At 39.4% G+C, this 15110-nt stretch overlaps 3 protein-coding genes across 3 annotated transcripts; all 3 read right to left on the reverse strand.

Moving 5' to 3' along the window:
• Positions 1–4563: 4563 nt before the first annotated feature.
• Positions 4564–5067, reverse strand: LOC101678807 (keratin-associated protein 1-3-like). Its single transcript, XM_013062501.2, has one exon. It carries the CDS (start codon positions 5065–5067, stop codon positions 4564–4566), a length of 504 nt encoding a protein of 167 aa, XP_012917955.2.
• A 2658-nt stretch (positions 5068–7725) lies between these two features.
• Positions 7726–8413, reverse strand: LOC123392266 (keratin-associated protein 2-3). The gene has a single exon (XM_045080657.1). It carries the CDS (start codon positions 8370–8372, stop codon positions 7971–7973), a length of 402 nt encoding a protein of 133 aa, XP_044936592.1. The 5' UTR covers positions 8373–8413; the 3' UTR covers positions 7726–7970.
• A 5583-nt stretch (positions 8414–13996) lies between these two features.
• On the reverse strand, positions 13997–14664 carry LOC101675452 (keratin-associated protein 2-3). Its single transcript, XM_004764570.3, has one exon. It carries the CDS (start codon positions 14628–14630, stop codon positions 14229–14231), a length of 402 nt encoding a protein of 133 aa, XP_004764627.1. The 5' UTR covers positions 14631–14664; the 3' UTR covers positions 13997–14228.
• Between the last annotated feature and the right edge of the window lie 446 nt (positions 14665–15110).

Raw genomic sequence — 15110 nt, forward strand, 5'->3', positions numbered from 1 at the left:
CAAGTGGTGAATTTGAAATTTGAATTTACATCATCTGACTCCATACTGAACTCTATTCAACCACTGCAGTCAGTACTCTGTTTTCCATGTAAGCAGTTGTTGTAGAGAAAATCAAAGGGTAAAAGAAAGATGTAAAAATTTGTTCACTTTCAAACTTTTTAGAGTCCAGGGAAGAAAGGCAGAGCTTTGGATGAGTAATAACACTATTTATTAGGACTTCTCTGGAAATTTTTGGTGGTTTTTTTTTTTTTAACTCCATAATAAGCACGTTTTGAGAAAAATCTCAAGTGCTTTTAAAATGGTTAATCTATTTGACTTGAGACTTCATCTAAACTTTGGTATTAGGATGTCTTCTGTATTTAAATATCCTTATCTGCATAAAAATGACAGTGTATTAACACTGGAGCACATGACACACTATGGTGTGTTAGATCAGCAGCTTGCAGTTTACTGTGCATATTAGGAACTAGTCCAACTCGTTGAAAGTTAGTATAATTTGAGACAACTGATGAGGGTGAAGATGAAATTTTTGTGTAGGTACAATGAAAGGTGACCTGGCTTTCATTGAGTATGGATTATATTGTAGGGAAATGGAAGTTAAAATACCACATACAGAGTTTGAATCAGAAGGAAGTGGTGATGCAACATGGGGGCTTAAGTGGGTAGAAGAAGAATCAATGAAACAAGATGGGATTGGGAGGGAGACAAACCATAAGTGACTCTTAATCTCACAAAACAAACTGAGGATTGCTGGGGGGAGGGGGTTTGGGAGAAGGGGGTGGGATTATGGACATTGGGGAGGGTATGTGATTTGGTGAGTGCTGTGAAGTGTGTAAACCTGGTGATTCACAGACCTGTACCCCTGGGGATAAAAATATATGTTTATAAAAAAAAAAAAAAAAAAAAAAAAAAAGAATACCAAGTTTTAGTTCTGCTTCTCCAGAAATGACAGCTTTGAGTTAAGATCATAACTCTTCTCAAATCAGAATTAAGACGTTTTCAAATCCCACATCAAATGTGAGTTAAAAGGTATGTGAGTTTTTTGCCTCCTCTCCTTAAGCAAATCTACCACACAGATTCTTTGATAAGCTGATTTATTTATTTATTTATTTACCTTGGATGTTTGGAACATGTAGATTTATCACCATTACAATCTCCCGGAGCTACTTCATTCATATTTAAATTCAGTAGAATCTTTTATTTTGACAAATGATAAATAATAAAAACATTTATCTCCCCTTGCAAAAATTTAGATGTTTGAGGAGTTGAAATACTTCCTGGTAAGGGCACTGGACATAGTGGTATTGTCTTTTAGGTCTCCGTTTCTGGCTTTTCTGGTGTGGCACTGTTTATAGCCTCTCCCTTGGTGCAAAACTTAACTCAGTTTTCTGTTTCTGGTCTTTTGTTGCCCTAAGAGAATTATTAGGTGTTTTAGATGGAGTTCTCCAGAGTAACAGAACCAGTAGGATAAATATAAAAATATGTAGGAAGAGATTTATTGTGAAGGATTGGTTCACACAAATAGGGAACCTGAGAAGTCCACCAAGAGCACTGAAGTCTGAGGGCAGGAGAAGATGGATGTCCAGCTTAGGCCACAGAACAGTTGTTACTTTCTCTGCCTTTTTGTTCTATTTGGGGTCTCAAAGGATTGGATGATACCCACCCACATTGCTGAAAGCCCAGGTTCTTTACTCATTCTACAGATGCATATACTAATTCCTTCTGTAAACAGGTTCACAGACACACAGAAAAAATGTTCTACCAGCTATCTGGGGATTCCTTAAGCTAGTCAAGTTGTTACATAAGATTAATCCATCACATAAGGTATGACACTTAAATTTGAGAATTCTGTTCTTCTGCCATAGACTAATCTGAATATTCTCTTATCTTCCCTAAGTAAGTCAAGAAAATAAAAATTATTTCCTTCTATCACTTAAATCTATTTATTTTTGATTGGTTTTCATACAAATGGAGTAAGAAGTTATAGTCCTTTGTGATGTTTCGCTGTGTAGATTTTTCAGACTTGTTTAAAGGCTGGAATTCCCCATCTGTGGTCTTTGAGAAAAGAATGCCAGGAACTTTACACTTAAAAAAGTATTTTATTACTATGCATATTCTCTTTGGTTTTCATTACTTCATTTAAGCAATGGGGCCCAGACCCAATAGTACCATTTGGAGAAAGGATGTGTTTGTCTCTTATTATTGAATATTTGCCTTCTGTTTATAGATACTAATATTTGAGTTATTTTTCTTTAAGAGATCAAGGTTCTGGGTTTTTTAGTGTAAATTTTGGGGTGTCTCTCAATTCCTTAAAGTCCATTTTACTAGTTCTTTAATTCAGCTGCTTCTGCCTTACTTAGGTCCCTGAGTGATAAGACGTGGTTTATATACCAAAGAGTTGAACAACCCCAACTTTTTATTCTAAATCAAGTAATAAGATTTTTTCTCTGAATGTCAACCTGGCTCTTTCGGGTCTAATCTGAAGCCTTCTAAATCAAAGGTACAGCAAACCTAAGTCTTCCTAATCTGTTGGAAGATAAGAGAGTGGTATATGAGGGGCACAATATTGAACAAGTTTTAGACACATTGTGTATGAATATGTAGGTTTCCCCTGTTGGGGGGCTTTGTCCACTCAGAAGTTGGAGAATCTTCTTCATGAAAAGATGCGCAAGCTCAGTAAGCTGTGTATTCTTCAGACTATGTCTACCTAAAGGGGGTGACTTTTTCTAATTCTGGTGAAGTCGTACTAGTGGAGACAGCATCCCTTTGACTTAGTTTTTGAGTTGAGGTGAAATTCACATAACATATATTAAACCAATTTAAAATGTTCAGTTGAGGGGCGCCTGGGTGGCTCAATGGATTAAAGCCTCTGCCTTTGGTTTAGGTCATGATCCCAGGGTTCTGGGATTGAGCCCCACATTGGGCTCTCTGCTCAGCGGGGAGCCTGCTTCCTCCTCTCTCTGCCTGCCTCTCTGTCTACTTGTGATCTCTGTCAAATAAATAAAGTCTTTAAAAAATGTACAATTGAGTGGCATTTAGTGCATCCATAATGTTTTACAACCACCATTCCTGTCTCTAGTTTAGAAGCTTTTTCATCGCCTTAGAAGAATCCCTAATAATCTTGAGTAATCACTCCCCTTCCCCCTTTATCTCCAGCCACTGGTTTACCACTTTGATTTTAAAATCAAAGATTTTATCCATTAAAAGGGATGTTCTTATTAGGTGTTTTTTTTTTTTTTTTTTAAATGTTATCCTTGCTTCATTCTAGAACTCTGTTTGGAGATTAGAATAAGAATGGGCATGGTGAATGCCAGGATCGTGCTCCTTTAAATCCATTCCTGTAGTGAATATTTATTTTCTACTTAATACATGAAACAACTATATAGATGTTATAGAAACACTAGTTGGAATTTCCTTTCATCATTTTCCAAAGTATATTTTGAGGAATACTAGTGTTACAGGATGTCAGTTGGTAATAAATGAGTGGAAGATTCTCTAAATCAGTTTGGGAGTAATAGTTATAGAGCTTTCTTTAATGTTCTAATGTGCTTTGAAAACCTTCAAGATGGTGAAAATATATGCAACGTATTTGACCATTGAACACTTTTTCCCTGTTGTGCATCTGAAGAGTCTGTCAGTGCATTGTCTGTTTAGGAAATAATCTGTCCAATGCCTGGGAGAGATGTTGTAAGCAATGGAAGTCAGTTCTTTCATTTTCCAGGCTTTCTGAACTGGTGCTCAGGCAGGCAAATGGTCTTGCTCAAGAATCCATGGATTCTTAGTTACAAAGTGAGAACAAGAACTCGGGATGTCTTTACATTTTATGCTGATATTTTGAAATCTTGTGTTTATTGTCTTTCCGATTATGTATTACCCATTTATATCCTTGGTAATTCAAAGAATTGTACACAGAGTCATATGTGAATGAAATGAATAGATTTGGCAACACCTCAAGAAGCTAAATGACATAAAAATTCCTTTTCTTAAAGCTGATCTTCTGGAACACCTAGCCCACCAGTTGCACATGTGAGGACCTTGGAAAATAATTTCTAAATACTGATAGATTCTTTTAATCATACATTTTGGCTGCAGAGTATTGGGCCACTTAATGTTAAAACAAAGGAAAACCGTCTTTTAAAGACCTTTATAAAAGGACAAAAATAAAGACCAACCATACTGCCATACCATAGTGAGTACGATTTTGAGAAATCCAAGTACCCCAATAGCAATAAAAAATTCCAATGAAAAGAAAGCTCCAACCATGACTTCATCACTGAAGAATAAAATTTTATTAAATCCCAAATCTAATGAGCTTTGAACTATTTCAGATGATATTTATAGTAAAGTTTTACATATTCCTCTTAACCTCTGGACTTCTATTCATATCCAGGTTTATGAAATATTTTTGGTTTTTGATTATAAATTCACATTTCATGAAAATTATATAGCCATGTGACAAAAGTTCGCAAGCTGGGTTATGAGTATTGGAGCTCAGAAGTTTGTTGGGACTCTACATTGGCTCATTTTGAAGTGCCAGTTTCTCAGGATTCCTTTAGAAGGTCTTCAGCAGGTTGGCTCACAGCAGGTGGGCTGGCAGCAGCTGGGCTGGCAGCAGTAGCAGCAGCAGGCTGGGCGGCAGCAGGACTGTCCACAGTAGGATGGGCGGCAGCAGGGGGCCTGGGCATGGTGCAGCTGGCAGCAGGTTGGGGGCGTGCAGCTCACCACGCAGCAGGGGGGCAGGCAGGTGTCCTCCACGCGGCAGTCAGGGCGGCACCACCTGACTCGGCAGCTCACAGCTCCGCAGCCACCCTCCTGGCCACCACCAGTGCCACAGCTGGTCCCACAGCAGCTGGGCTGGCAGCAGCTGGTCTGGCAGCAGGTTGGCTGGCAACAGCTGGTCTGGCAGCAGGTTGGCTGGCAGCAGCTAGGCTGGGAGCAGCTGGTCTGGCAACAGCTGGGCTGGCAGCAGCTGGTCTGGCAACAGCTGGGCTGGCAGCAGCTGGAGCCACAGTTCCCACTGGTGGTGCAGGTGGGAAATCCACAGAAGCTAGTGGAGCAGCAGGCCATGTCAGGAACTCGGCTGAGAGTTGGTTTGCTTGGTGGAGTTTCTGGGTTAGAACTGCTTATTTCACTTGGGCCTTTTATAGGTCTTGGCCAGTTCCTGTGTTTGTGATGGGCAGCATTTTTATCTTGTTACTCTTTAAACAAGCTTTTCCAGAGTCCTTTGATTGTTCAAATATTGAGTTATTTTAAATGCATTTCAGATTGGTTTTTCCTTATTGCTCAGCTAATGCTCACTAAATGTTTTTGTCCTTGGTAGAAATGTTGTTTCATTTCCAAACAATGCTATAATTTCTCCTCAAGTCTCAGCTTCCATTCTGCATTTACAATCATATCACCTGACAAAGTGACTCTCACTCATAAGATAATGTGAATTTTTAGGGTCATATTCACCAGACTCAAGTTTCCAGAGAAAAATTATTAACAACTGATTGTCTTTTATGTCTTTGTATTTTTTGATTAATAAGATTATAGTCCCTACAGTCAGCCAGATAAAAACTCTGATAAACTTCACATTCATAGAAATTCATAGATTTTTCCAGAAACTGGATCTCTCCAATTCCCATGATCTCTCCTGAACTTCACACATTTAGACATCAGAATATATCACTGAGGAAGATCTGTAGAACAAAAATGGTTCCGTTCCAATTTATTGTGGATATTTTATTAGCATGAATTTAAAAGGTTAAAATTCATAGCCAATAATTAGGAAAGTATCACACAAAATTTCAAGTATAATTTGTATTTCTCTATGAAAGGTAATAAAAATCACTGCTATGTAGATTATCTAGATGGTATTTTTTGAATTTTTTGAAGCTCAGAGAAAATTAAAAGTGGTCCATTCCACAACATCAATCCCTTTACACTTATATCTTAAGTATAAGGATATTTAATCTCTTTGCACTTATGTCTATTGAATGATATTTGATCATTCATTTCCTACCCTGCCTTATATACACTGTAATCCAGAAAAATTATCTCCTAACTCCTGCTTTTTCTTTTATTGATTCCCCCTCATAAAATCAATTGTCATGCTCTTTGGCCTAATATCATTTCACAGGACACATGGTATAGTTACATAAAATGAAAATCCCACCTTTAAGAAATACTTTCTAGGGGTGCCTGGGTGGCTCAGTGGGTTAAGCCTCTGCCTTCAGCTCAAGTCATGATCTCAGGATCCTGGGATGGAGCCCCACATGGGGATCTCTGCTCAGTGGGGAGCCTGCTTCCCCTCCTCTCTCTGCCTGCCTCTCTGCCTACTAGTGATCTCTCTGTCAAATAAATAAAATCTTAAAAAAAAAGAAAACAAGATTCAATCTGTTTCATATCTTGCTCTAGTGTACAAATCATTGTAGTATTGATAGGAGGGATGAATCAAGGGAAAGAGTCAAATATATTATCATCCATTCTCATAGTTTTAAGTTGTAACACTGATGTTGTGGTACAGACTACTTTTAATTTCCTCTTGGCATCAGCTGATGTTAGTATACTACTGAGTCCAGGAGTGACTGCATTTTGGAGAGGTTAGTGACTTACTTTATTCACACAGCACACAACAGAAGAGCTGGGTATAAAACTCCTACCTCTCCCTCCTGTATCAGTTCATTTTATTTTATATCATGCTGTTTTTCAGGATCAATAAATTATTAAAACTCTTTGTCTCCTATTAAGAAAATACTTTAAAAAAAGAAATACTTTATAATAGCTCAGGAATAGAAATATTAGTAGTGAGCAGAAATGTTATGGAGTAGTAACTTTAATTACATAGTAAATAAGCATGAATATTTCAGATTCTTTTAAGTGTCTTCTGGCCAGAAGGGTTTTCTCTAGACCCGCAGTAACACATTTGATTTTTAATTGTTTCTTGTTTCCCACATTCATATTAGGTAACATACCTTGGGTTTCTATGTCTGCCATATTCTTTGTGTCTTCTTTATTCTGTGGCTATCATCTTAGTTCAGTTCTTACTGTGTATCACTTGGACCAGTACAATGGCCTCTTAATTTGTTTCTGTAAAGCCGTAATATGTCCAGACTTTGGAGTTCTTTTTTGATAAGCAGCTGCCATAAGAATCATCCTGTTACCCAATGCCTGTCTGCCATTCTCTTTCCCCACGGCTTTCAACAGGTCCTTTGAAATTATTGCATTAAGGGCATACTCCTTTGGTTAGTATTCAAAGCACACACATTTTCCAAATCTATCTTCCATTATGCCTTTGGGCTCTCTGCTCTCTGCTCATTCTACTTATGTCCAGTGTTCCCAGCCAAACTATCCTCTGAACAATCCTTCTCTCTATACATTTGTGCACACTGTTACCAGTGTTGAGAATGCCATCTGCCCTTAGATCTGCATGCCAAAATCTTAACCCATATACAATGCTAGTTCCCTTTTCAGTCCTTGTTCTCCCCAATCAATAGTGATTTCTCTGTTGACACCAAAGTGTGTTGTACTTTTTTTTTCATTTTCTAATTTTTACTTGCATTATTATGACTTTCATTTCTCTCCCTAGAAGTTTTTAAAAGAGGGGCACATTTTTAACTCAAGTTTAATTGCTGTTGTATACCATCTAGCCTGTGATTTGCCAATGTTAGGCAATCAGTACATTTTTTATTTAAATTTAATGAAAAGAATTAGAATGAATAAGTAATTTGCTAGGCCAAAGAAGAGAAGTTTATTAGAAAACAAGCATGCCACAAGACCCAAGATCTACAGTGGGAAGAAGGGAGTTGATACTGTTACAAAGACTTGAGAACAGTCCAAGTCTTAAGAGATGAGCCTGGATTTCCATTCATCATCTGGTTGGCTTGGATTTTGATGGTTCAGGGCAGGAGGTTTGGTAGGTAGAGATGAGAATATGGCTTTTTTTTTTCAGAAGGTTGATTGCTTGTTCTAGATGGTCAGTATACTTCTCAGCAGCAGGGGGAGGTCCTGCAGGTGGTGCGGCAGGGAGCAGGCTGGCAGCAGGGGGGGCGGCAGCAGGGCGCCTGCACAGAGATGGGCTGGCAGCAGGTGGAGGTCCAGCAGCAGGGGCGGCAGACCACGGCCGTGCAGGACGTGGGGCAGCAGCTGATGGGGCGGCAGCAGCCCTCCTGCACGCCGCAGGGGTCACAGCAGACGGGGCGGCGGCAGGGCTCACAGATGGGGCGAGTGCAGCGGCAGGTGCAGGTCACGGGGCGGCACACGGTGGTCTGGCAGGACACAGGGCGGCAGCAGCAGGGGTCGCGGCAGCAGCAGGGCTGGCAGCAGGGCTGGCAGCAGCCTCCCCCACAGCCTGAGGAGGAGCAGGTGGAGCCGCAGCAGGAGCCGGACATGGTGATGTCTGGGGTTGGTTAGGGTTGGACTGATGAGAGGATTTGGGTGTTGTCCGGTGTGAATGTCTCTGTCCTACTCTGGGCCCTTTATATATCCTGGCCAGCTGCTGATGACACCCCCCACCCCATTTATCTTTTGGCTAATTAAGTAGAATTTTGTTTTGACTAATGATTGCATTGCTTGTGACATACTCACGATCTCATTAGAGAATTCTTGTTGCTTTCCTAAATATGGATCTATTCATGCTGTTCATCATCAAAATCTAAATACTCATAGTCATTTGAGATAATAACAGCTCTTAATATTTATGTTGGGTAGGTAGCACCTGATGAATGTTGGGGAAAATGGCCCTAAAGGAACTGCAAATTTTAAAAGAAACATGTAGGGCTCTCTAGATCAGTGACTGGATCCTGACTTGACCCCCAGGAGATGCCCTGAGAAACCTGCATGTGAGTCAGACAGGTATTGGACATGTCCTTGGGTCTGGACTCCTTGGAAGTTTATTGACATATCACTTGATACAATAGAATGCATATACCTTGAATAAGACAGCAGTTCAGATAATTTGTATGGGAAAGATAAAAGGTTACTTTTGTAAGTCAGTTAAGTTATTGAAATAAAATATCCATAGTTGCATTTCATTTTTTCCCCTTCTTTTCTCTAGTTCAAGTTTGAGCGACTGTTGAATGTTGAATATCAACCACAGAATGTTGATATTTATTTCTGAGATGTGACTTTTTTTAATATTTGGCTTTCTTATATCTATGATAGAGAATTGTGTAACAAGAATTTTTTTTCTTAATATCCTTGACATAGGCACTGTATGACTAAGTGGTAAGATGGAGGTTTTAAATCAGAATTGCAGACATAGATAATACATTGATCAGAGGAGGCATGTAGGAGGCTGCACAGGTGTTCTGTGATGATACTGCTTCTTAGGGAAGTTTTGTTAGAGGCCCTTGGGGAGTTACATGGGGGTAGAAGTCTCATTACTTTGTAGCTTTCCCCCTTTTATTATTCACCAGACAAGGACTTTTGGTCACTTTAGGATCATTCCCATCAATCAAAAGAAAGTGCCTCAAGCCCCAGGAGCTAAAGATCCCCCAATGAAATTTTAAAGATTTTTATTTATTTATGTGAGAGAGAGCATGAGAGGTGAGAAGGTCAGAGGGAGAAGCAGACTCCCCTCGGAGCTGGGAGCCTGATGCGGGACTCGATCCCGGGACTCCGGGACCGTGACCTGAGCCTAAGGCGGTTGCTTAGCCAACTGAGCCACCCAGGCACCCCCCCCACCCAATGAAATTTTAAACATAATTCTAAAACTTCAGAAGGAATGTAAACTGACTGAACATATAGTCATACTTGGGGAAACATAAGAGGGATAAATGAAGTGTGGTCTCATCAATGAAGACCTTTGATTCTCTCACATTTCATGTTCTTTCTCTTGTCCACAGACACACTTAACTTTCTTCCAAAGCAGCAACCAGGGCCAAGATAAAAACTCATGTATTCGGGGCGCCTGGGTGGCTCAGTGGGTTAAAGCCTCTGCCTTCGGCTCAGGTCGTGATCCCAGCGTCCTGGGATCGAGCCCCACATCGGGCTCTCTGCTCCGCGGGGAGCCTGCTTCCTCCTCTCTCTCTGCCTGTCTCTCTGCCTACTTGTGATCTCTGTCAAATAAATAAATAAAATCTTAAAAAAAAAAAAACCTCATGTATTCTACTCTTTCTTGTTTTTTTTTTCTTTTCCCCAGCTTTATTGAGATATAAGTGATATATAACATTTTTTAAGCTTAAAGTGTACATTGGGGTGATTTCATGCATGTATATATTGAAAGATGCTTACCATGATAGAGTTGGTCAACACATCCTTCACTGTACCCTATATAATTATCATTTTGTTATTGATTTTTGTTTTTGTTATTGTTTTTATGGTTTTTGTTGTTATTGTTTTTATGGTGAAAAGATTAAAGCTTAACTCTCACAGCAACTTTCAAATGTACAGCATAGTATTGTGTTTTTTTTTTTAATTAAATTTTATTTTTTCAGTGTTCCAAGATTCATTGTTTATGCACCACACCCAGTGCTCCATGCATGCAATACATGCCCTCCTTAATATCTACCACCAGGCTCACCTATCCCCCCATCCCCCTTCTTTCCAAAATGCTCAGTTTGTTTCTCAGAGTCCACAGTCCCTCATGTTGCATCTTCAGCTCCGATTTCTTCCAATTCACTGCTTCACTCTCTCTCTGCCTGCCTCTCTGCCTACTTGTGATCACTGTCTGTCAAATAAATAAATAAAATATTTTAAAAAACACAGTTATTCTAAGACTTGGAATATACACACACATCATATATATATTGTTCATATATATGCCATATGTGTGTGTGTATACATATATCTAATTTTCTATATGCATTCATCTATCATTTGACATTTAGATTGCTTTAATGCCTTAGCTCTTGTGAACAATGCTGTAATGAACATGGGAGTACAGAACCTCTTTGAGGCCATGATTTTGTTTCCTTCAGATATACACCCAGAAGTGGGATTGCCTGGGTCATATGTTAGTTCTGTTTTTAATTTTTTGAGGATTCTCCATACCATTTTCCATAGTAGTTTCACCAGTTTATATTCTCACCAACAGTACACCAAGGAAGGTTCCTTTTTCTCCACATCCTCACTAGCATTTGTTAGATCTTGTTATACTAGTTGTTCTAACAGGTATGATGATATCTCATTGTGGTTTTGATTTGCATTTCCCTGATAATTACTGATGTTGGGCACCTTGTTGGCCTCTGTATGTCTTCTTTGGGAAAATGTCTATTCAGGTCCTGTGCCCATTTTTCAATCAAATTGGTTTTTTTTTTGTTTGTTTTGCTTTTTGTTTTTATTTGTTATTTGTAGTCCCACTTACTGATTTTTTTTTTTTTGTTTTGTTTTTGTTGCCTGTGCTCTTTTCAATACACATTGTCTCATCAGTTTTTCATATTGTTGGGGGTTTTCATGATCACATTTTATGTAAAGGGAGCCTTTCAAGGATACATAAAACTTTAAGTTAACAAGACTAATATCTCTACTCTGAACACTTGTGATCCAAAATCATTCCAAAGAGATTTTTTCTTTCTCCTTTGTAAAGATCCACAGAAAGTCCGTGAGTCTCTCAGAAAGCAGTTTTAGTGTTAGTCTAAGATCCTCATCCCCAGCCCATATTCAAGCTTCATGTGTAGGCAGAGAAAATATGGGTCCAATTTCAGTAATTTGTGCCACAGAACTCTGTGATTTGACATTGGTGGCAAGCCACAGAGCGTTTTTTAATGCCGCTCATCCTAAAACTAGGTAACCTTCACTGAAAACTTGGCCACTTATTGGCTGCGTGTCCTTGGGCCATGAAGGTTAATGATAGGGCACACCCAGGTTGTTGTGACAGTAAATAAGCTATTATTTGTCACTGGCTCAGAACAGTGCCTGGCACTTAGCAACTGTCTTATGTTTATTAAGTGAATATGTGGTGCCTTTATAACCTCTAGCTTTTGAATTTAGAATAAAGGTGAGCATATTTGATATGGCAAATGGCCCACTCTTTCAGTTACCACTCTATTCAGTTACCACAGAATATACACTAAATAAGATAACCTATTGGAGAGTCTCATTAATAATTAAATAAATAAATGAAGTAATAATGAAGTAAAATAAAAATGCCTGGAAGGAAGATATAGAGCTCCGTGTTTTTAACACCAGTTACTCAAAGGGGAGTTAGGTTATTGTTGTAAAACCTATAAGAAGAATATGTGTCAGAATTGTGGATAGTGGCCTGAAATGTACTGAGAACCCCACAGTCCATGCAACACAGAGTGAGCTCTTAGAAAAACTTCCATTAAAAAAAGCCTTACAGCTGATTTAGACAGATTCCTGGTGAAGGGCAAACATATTTTGTATTACTAATGCTAGGACTTTATTTAACACTATCATTTAAAGTAACAGTATGATCAAATTTTAACATGGAAAATATTGTCTTATGACAATATTATGTCTTAATTCTCAATTGTCTATTCAAATGGACAAAAATAATTATACCTGTAATTTAAAACTGCTAACAATTGAAACAAATTTTAATTGGGATATATCAAATTACACACCTTATTTAAGCAGTTGAGATGATCCCAAAGAGTTAAAATGCAAATCAGTGTTTAATAATTTGATCAGTTTAAAGGTATCAGAAAGTCCATCATATATACCATAGTGATATTCTCTTCTATATATAATAAAATACTTCTGAGTACAAATATTTGCTAATTATCTGCTTTACATCCATTTAGACTCTGATAGGTAGGTTTTTAAAAGCAGAGCATAATCATGAGAAAGGTTCAAATATTTTTCCCAAAATAGATACAGGTTTTAGATAGTACATGAAAATATATGTTCATTTTAAAATTATGTAAATAAAAATTACAAAGAAGAAACTGAGTATTATCCCCAGTTACTCTTAGATTTTGTTGCATCATGTTTTAGATAATTTTTTAGGCATAAATATACATAAACATGCAGAATATATTTTCCTTACAGAATAGTTGACTATGTTACAGCTTGTTTATTTCTGACTTAAAAATGACAAGATAATTGTACATGTTTACAATCTTCAACTATTTTTAACTACTTGACATTTCTTCTATATTTATATTGCTTGCAGTATGTACTATTTGACTTTTTTTCTTATTTATACTTCATCTCCCTAAATACATTGTAACTTCTTTGAAGCAAGAGCTCTCTTTATTCTTTCATATTCTCTCAGTGTGGTCAGCTCAGTGTCTTGTTCATAGTAGATATTTAACAATGTGTAGACTGACAGTGATTGATTAGTTTACTTGGAAAATGCCATTACTGCCCAGTTCCTGAGCATAAAGGTGAGAAGCCTTGAGAGCCAATGTCGATTCAGTACCCACAAGACTTGACACCCTGAATAACACTCAAAATGACTACCAGATCTGTAACACATAGAAAGGAATTATCCGAAACCACAGTTATTCTTGTCTATAAAAGACCAAAGAGTTACTCTGGGCAGAAGAACATGTCTCCTACCATACTGAGAGGAAGTGTTTGACTTTTAAGGGCTTAATGTCAGGGGGCATATGGTCTCCTGGAACTTTAATGGACATCAGTGATTATATTAATAAGAAACTTACTCTATCTTTCATTAGTCATTGCTCTCCAGCTTCACAAATGTGTTTGACCAGATGTTGCCTGAGGTTCTTTCCACCTCTAACACACTGGGTTTTCTAAGCTTGCCAACAGGTATCAGATCAGTGACTGAACCCTCATCAGCCTAGATGCAGCCTCCTTACCGGGTATTGTTCAAGGACATTTCCCAGATGTTTGGCATGTCTGGACTGTGAGCACATCTGACTCTCTCTGTGTGATGAAGATTTAGCTGTGTCCACCTTTCTCACTTGGTTACTGTGCCTTATAAATTCCACTTACAAGGATAATAAGGAAACTACCCAGACGGGTTATTTTAGAGAACAAGTTGAGAGGATTATTCTGCATCTTGCTTTGAATATCTGTGGACAAAACAGACAGAACCTACTAAAAGAAAGTATCACAAAGACCATGATTTCTATGCTGGAAATACTAAGTTTATTAGGAAGCAGATGACATGATTGAGGAGTTAGACAGGGTTCCTGGGAGGACAGGGTACTCTTCATGAGTAGTCAGACTGAAAAAGGGGTTCAGCGCCTACTCCAAGCTAGGGTGAAGAGATGCAAGACGGACTTCTCAGAAAAGGCGTGCTGTTCTTTCATGAAGAACAGGATGGATGGACCCCATCTTCTACTGGGGACCATCAGTAATTGATGCACTGCTCAGCAGCAAGGGGAGGTCCTACAGGTGGTGCGGCAGGGAGCAGGCTGGCAGCAGGGGGGGCGGCAGCAGGGCGCCTGCACAGAGATGGGCTGGCAGCAGGTGGAGGTCCAGCAGCAGGGGCGGCAGACCACGGCCGTGCAGGACGTGGGGCAGCAGCTGATGGGGCGGCAGCAGCCCTCCTGCACGCCGCAGGGGTCACAGCAGACGGGGCGGCGGCAGGGCTCACAGATGGGGCGAGTGCAGCGGCAGGTGCAGGTCACGGGGCGGCACACGGTGGTCTGGCAGGACACAGGGCGGCAGCAGCAGGGGTCGCGGCAGCAGCAGGGCTGGCAGCAGGGCTGGCAGCAACCTCCTCCACAGCCCGAGGAGGAGCAGGTGGAGCCGCAGCAGGATCCGGACATGGTGATATCTGGGGTTGGTTAGGGTTGGACTGGTGAGAGGATTTGGGTGTTGTCAGGTGTGAATATCTTTGTCCTACTCTTGGCCCTTTATATACCCTGGCCAGCTGCTGATGACCCCCAGGACACATGATCATTTCCTTGTTTGTGTTTATTTTTTCTGAAATGACACTGATAGTTTACCAAGTTCCCTAGACACTTTTTTTTTAGGTGCTCAGGTACTCGTGAAAGACCATTTGCTTTCCTTATTTAATAGAGACCCATTATATTTTGCTATTTATGGTTCAAATATGAACTTAATGACCCTAACTTCAAAGTGTCCAATTATCTTTATAATTCAGTGATGTTTTGCCAATTGATGTTTTGATGACACAGAGTAGCTGTCATGCTCTTACTAATAGTGGAAGTGAATTCCCCAAGTTGTGAGTGTCTGTTTCCACTGCTAAGCTTCCTGGACAAAACAAGTTCAGGAAAATAATAAAG

This window comes from Mustela putorius, unplaced genomic scaffold, assembly GCF_011764305.1.
Source record: "Mustela putorius furo isolate JIRA1106 unplaced genomic scaffold, ASM1176430v1.1 tig00000487_pilon_pilon_pilon, whole genome shotgun sequence".
In the NCBI taxonomy this organism is placed as follows: Eukaryota; Metazoa; Chordata; class Mammalia; order Carnivora; family Mustelidae; genus Mustela; species Mustela putorius.